General features: G+C 63.5%; 2 protein-coding genes across 2 annotated transcripts; one reads left to right on the top strand and one right to left on the bottom strand.

Moving 5' to 3' along the window:
- Positions 1-1,190: 1,190 nt before the first annotated feature.
- Positions 1,191-2,153, top strand: CDC42SE1 (CDC42 small effector 1). The gene is made up of 4 exons (XM_009889475.1): positions 1,191-1,245; positions 1,337-1,447; positions 1,871-1,945; positions 2,083-2,153. Exons 1-3 carry the CDS (start codon positions 1,192-1,194, stop codon positions 1,940-1,942), a joined length of 237 nt encoding a protein of 78 aa, XP_009887777.1. The 5' UTR covers position 1,191; the 3' UTR covers positions 1,943-1,945; positions 2,083-2,153.
- Positions 2,154-3,343: 1,190 nt separating this feature from the next.
- Positions 3,344-4,471, bottom strand: BNIPL (BCL2/adenovirus E1B 19kD interacting protein like). Its single transcript, XM_009889480.1, has 6 exons — positions 4,282-4,471; positions 4,081-4,183; positions 3,862-3,993; positions 3,701-3,787; positions 3,453-3,551; positions 3,344-3,386 (listed from the first exon to the last, which is right to left on the bottom strand). The coding sequence occupies exons 1-6, from the start codon at positions 4,469-4,471 to the stop codon at positions 3,344-3,346; spliced, it is 654 nt and encodes a 217-aa protein (XP_009887782.1).
- Positions 4,472-4,600: the final 129 nt, after the last annotated feature.

The raw sequence follows: 4,600 nt of genomic DNA, 5'->3' as shown, positions 1-4,600 counted from the left end.
CCGAGTCCCCCGCGCGGCTGCGGCGGGCTTTGGACCCATCCGGCGTCGGCAGCGCAGGGGCAGAGGAAGGGACTTTTCCTGTTTGCCGGCACGGTGGGGTCTGGCACCCATCTGCTGCCACAGCCGAGCTCCAGAAAAATTTGGCCTTGCCTCGGCGCAGCCGCTAGCTGCCCCCTACGCCAGTGTGGGGACTCTCCGGTGGCTGATATAGGGTTGTGCTCAGGCCACGGCCCTTCGTGGGCGGGTGAGTTTTGTGCCACTGCCGGGTGCTTTTGCAGCGAAAGATTTGTCTCTCCTGGAGGAGGGAAGCCCCAATTTGGGGGTGAACCCCTCTTTCCACACCCACTTTGGCTGCCCAGCTTTGCCTGCAGCCCCCTGGGTCTGGGGTTTGGGGCAGAGTCCCACTGGCCAGGCAGAACCCCTGTTTATTTTTCCCCCCGTCTGCTTTTCGAGACGGAGCGGAAGAGCTCAGCCTCCGGCCCCTTTTCGGAAAGGCCGGGATATTTATAGCCACCTGGCTCAGGGAGTTGGGATTTGCCGTGGCTGCCTCCGTCCCCCCCCCTCCTGCCGCAGCATCCCTCAGCTGTGTCCTGCACCGGGGTGGGGGCCCTGGCCATGGGGCAACTCTTCCGGGTGTCTCTGTGGTGCTCAGGGTTCTCTGGGGGTCTCTGCATGACGCCCAGGGGTTCCCTGGGGGTCTCTGCGATTTCTGGGGTCCCGCGGGGGGTCTCTGTGCGATGCCAGGGGTGCCTCGGGGGTCTTTGTTTGGTTGATGGGGAGTGGATTTAGGGTTGATTTGGGGAGTCAGGACTGCAGGCATCACCCCCCTCCATTCAAAACCCGCAGTCAGCTGCTCCTCTTCACATCGTGCCTCAGTTTCCCCAATCTGATGCATCACCTGGGGGCAGCATCGGGATGGGGAGTGGGGCTGATCCTTTACCCCAACATCCCCCACCCATCTGTCTGCATTCACCCATCATCTGACATCTCCCTGCACCCGGGGACAAACCCTTCCTGACCGTGACATTCCCCGGCTCTGCCTCCCCTCAGGTGTATTCCCGCCAGCTCCACCATCCCGACCAGGTTCCCCCACCCGTCCCCATGGAGTGACCCCGTGTGAGGGTCTCTGCACCGGCACGGCCTCCCCGGCAGCCAGCCCGGCAGGGAGGGAAGCTGGACGTCGCCGCAAATATGAGCGACTTCTGGCACAAGCTGGGCTGCTGCGTCGTAGAGAAGCCACAGCCCGTAAGTAGCATCGGCCTGGCCGGTTTGGGGAGGGTCTGGTGTCCTGGGGCCGTGGGCTCAGCGGGGGCTGACGGCCTTTGTCCACTTGCAGAAGAAGAGGAGGAGGCGGATCGACCGCTCCATGATCGGGGAGCCCATGAACTTCGTCCATCTGACACATATTGGCTCTGGCGACATGGCCGCAGGAGAAGGCCTGCCCATGGTACCCTGCCCGCGTGCATGGTTGGGGTGGTGGATCTCTTGGTTGGGTGGTGGGTGTCACTGTTGGGGTGGTGGGTCTCATGGTTGGGTGGTGGGTGTCACTGTTGGGGTGGTGGGTCTCATGGATGGGTAGTGGGTGTCACTGTTGGGGTGGTGGGTCTCATGGTTGGGTGATGAGTGTCACTGTTGGGGTGGTGGGTCCCAGTTGGGTGATTGGTATCACTGTTGCGGTGGTGGAGTCTCACAGCTGGGTGATGGGTGTTGCTGTTGGGGTGGTGGCATCTCCTGGTTGGGTGATGGCTCTGACAGTTGGGTGACGGGGCTCAAAGTGGGGTGAAATGGCCTTATGTTTGGGCAATGGGGTGGCACAGTTGGGTGATGGGGCTCACAGCGGTGATGACACAGCTCTGCACCCTCCCTGCAGACCGGTGCCGTCCAGGAGATGAGGTCCAAGGGTGGTCGGGAACGACAGTGGACCAGCTCCCGGGTCTTGTAGCGTGTGAGTACATGGCCATGCGGGCAGCTGTGGCAGCCCCAGGCACCCGCTGTCCCCCTCTGAGGCACCGCCACTAATTAATACACCCAAACGAGCCACTGCTTGGGCGGTTCTATAACCCGGTCTCCTGGACTTTGCAGATTCCTGGCTTTTTCAGCCCAAACTTGAACTGCCTGATCCCCCAACTGGAGGAGAAGCCCACCTCGAGCGCTTTAACCCCACGGTAATTTATGCAGAGCGATCCTCGCCCAGCTCCCGGTGGCTTTTGGTCGTTTCCCCCCCCGGCAAATCCCTCCTTCCCAGAGGCATCGGGTCGGTGACGTGGGGAGGGAGCGGGGACAGCAGCCCCCACCTCGTGCCCGACCGGGATTTCAGCCGAAAGGACTCAGCCGCCCTCCCGAAGTGCGCCAGGAGCTGCTGGGTGCAGCCGAGATGTGCCAAATCCTCCTGGTTTTCCCTTTTTCCACACCGGCATCTCCCATGGGCCCCTCTCGGCACTGGGCTGTGGTGCCTCAGTTTCCCTTGGGGATCACGGCGAGGCCAGTCCTGATGCCAAGGCTGATCTGGTGCCCTCTCGGAAAGGCGTAGAAGAGCAAAACTGGGATTAAACCCCGACGCTTTGGTGCAAAACCGGGATTAAACCCCGATGCTTCAGTGTCTCACCGGCAGCGGCTCAGCGCCGACACCACCACCAAGCCCACGGTGCCTCCAGCCGGCATTTCTGCTGCCGGCAAACTGCCACCTTCCTTCTTTTTTAGGATATATATATATATTTTTTTTTTTTAAGCTCAAAAAACCTACTAGGCAGCCTCTGCCGCCTCGGAGGCAGGACCGTGGTTGGGTCACCTCCACCCGGGATCGCCACCAGGGTTTCACCGGCACTGGCCGAGGCAGGACGGGGCCTGGCCCGAGAGGGACTCGGGCTCCCGAATTCGGGCGCGGGTGTATATAGTTTAAATAGCGCCGGGATTAAATATTAAATAGCACGTGCTGGGCACCACGGCCGGGAGGCAGAGGCTTTCCCCTTCGCCATGCTCCACACCATGCCGGGATGCTCCTGCGCGGGAACTGGGCTTTTCCAGCCCCACGGCACGCTCGGCGTTGGTAAGCGAGTGCCAATGCTTGATGCGGTTTTCCCTCCGCTGGGAAAAACAACCCACCCTTGAAATAAAACCCTTGTGCTGGCCCGAGGAGCGCATCCGCGAGCTGCCCGGGCCTCCTCGCCTCCCTCCTCTGCTACTTGGGCTGCCAAATTTGCCAGGAGAAGCTGAGACAACCCCTCCCCGCACACACTGGGCACCGCGCTCCTGTCCACGTCCTTTATTCACCCGTGGGTGCTCAGGGACCGCGTTGGGCAGCCCGAGAGCCCCTAATGCCACCGCATGTCCCTTTGCGTCCCTGTCACCGTGTCACATCCCGGCTGCCATCCCAGCTGGGCTCCAGCCTGCGGGGAGAGGAAAGCATCCGTGGCCGGCACCCCATGAGCCCTCCCCTAAACCCCAGGACTCACCGCCGGACGGGCTCGGGGATGTGTGCCGGATCCACCGGGATGAGCCGGGAGAGCTCCCGCAGGCTGGCAGCAAACCGGACCTTGCCGCTGAAGGTGGGGCTGGCGGAGATGGGGGGGCCAAGACCCCCCCAGCTCGTTACACCCTTGTGTGATGGGTCCGGTTTACTGGGAGCCAACACGGGAAGCCTCAGGGAGGAGGTGAACCTCCCCGTGCGAGGACTCGCACGCGCGGGTGCAAGTGACCCTACCTGAGAAAGGGCTGGGAGAGCGTGATGAGTGCCTTGATGTACCAGGTGGGGTGGACGATGATCACAGCCTGGAGACTCCGCCGGAGCCTGGGAAGGACCGGGAGATGCTCCAGGGCTGCCCATGATCCCGGCACACTTGCTCCCACCCCCGGCACGCTCACCGCTGATCCATAGCCCGGTAGCACCGTTTCATCCAGCTGAAGGAGGGGATCTGCCCCCGCGCTGCCGCCCCGCTCAGGCACACCAGGACATAGCGGTCGGCCACCATCCTCTCCAGAGTGCCCACGATGTACCTGGAGGGACAGCACAGCCCGTCAGCTTGGGGAAACTGAGGCACGGGGCATGTGGGAAGGCTCCCAACGCCCCCCCGGGACCCCCACCTGAGCAGGTTCTCCATGACGTAGCTGTACCGGGGGATGCTGCTGTCCGGGAGGTGGCAGGCGGCAAAGAGCAGGATGGCGCCGAAGCCCTCGCCGTGGTAGCCTAGCCGGAGCAGATGGTGGCCTGTTGGCCCCCCTAGACCCGGTGGGCTCAGGGAGGGGACCCAGGACTCCCACCCCGGGCACCCGTCCCCACATTACCCCCATGGGAGAGGACTCGGCTGTAGGGCTCCACCGCACTCCGATCCACGCTTTCCTCTGGCCACTCATCCTCCGTGTCCGGCACTCGCCGGTTGCTAGCCCTCTCGGCAGAGCCCCGGGCCCACGGCAGCTCCTCTGCGGGCAGACGGTTAGCGCGGCACCGGGGGGGACGAACACAGAGGTCCCCCATGCCCCCACCCCGGCCGGGTCTCACCCTCCCACTCGAAGCCATCGCTGCCCGAGGGAGTCTCCAGCGCGTCCAGGTCAAGGTCGATGCTGGCGTCGGGCGAGTGGCCGGCACTCTCGGTGCGCCCCCGCG

The sequence above is a fragment of the Charadrius vociferus genome, unplaced genomic scaffold (genome assembly GCF_000708025.1).
Source record: "Charadrius vociferus isolate BGI_N301 unplaced genomic scaffold, ASM70802v2 scaffold2037, whole genome shotgun sequence".
Classification (NCBI taxonomy): domain Eukaryota; kingdom Metazoa; phylum Chordata; class Aves; order Charadriiformes; family Charadriidae; genus Charadrius; species Charadrius vociferus.
This window is presented reverse-complemented; position numbering and strand designations above follow the sequence as displayed.

What these genes read in the sequence shown, in the direction of transcription:
- BNIPL (XM_009889480.1), bottom strand. Translation starts at nt 4,471, where the DNA reads ATGGGGGACCTCTGTGTTCGTCCCCCCCGGTGCCGCGCTAACCGTCTG. An exon ending in TACCGGGCTATGGATCAGCG is followed by an intron (nt 3,788 to 3,861) that starts GTGAGCGTGCCG and finishes GGTCCTTCCCAG; the next exon opens with GCTCCGGCGGAGTCTCCAGG. An exon ending in CTCTCCCAGCCCTTTCTCAG is followed by an intron (nt 3,552 to 3,700) that starts GTAGGGTCACTT and finishes CATCTCCGCCAG; the next exon opens with CCCCACCTTCAGCGGCAAGG.
- CDC42SE1 (XM_009889475.1), top strand. Translation starts at nt 1,192, where the DNA reads ATGAGCGACTTCTGGCACAAGCTGGGCTGCTGCGTCGTAGAGAAGCCA. An exon ending in TCGTAGAGAAGCCACAGCCC is followed by an intron (nt 1,246 to 1,336) that starts GTAAGTAGCATC and finishes GTCCACTTGCAG; the next exon opens with AAGAAGAGGAGGAGGCGGAT. An exon ending in CAGGAGAAGGCCTGCCCATG is followed by an intron (nt 1,448 to 1,870) that starts GTACCCTGCCCG and finishes CCCTCCCTGCAG; the next exon opens with ACCGGTGCCGTCCAGGAGAT.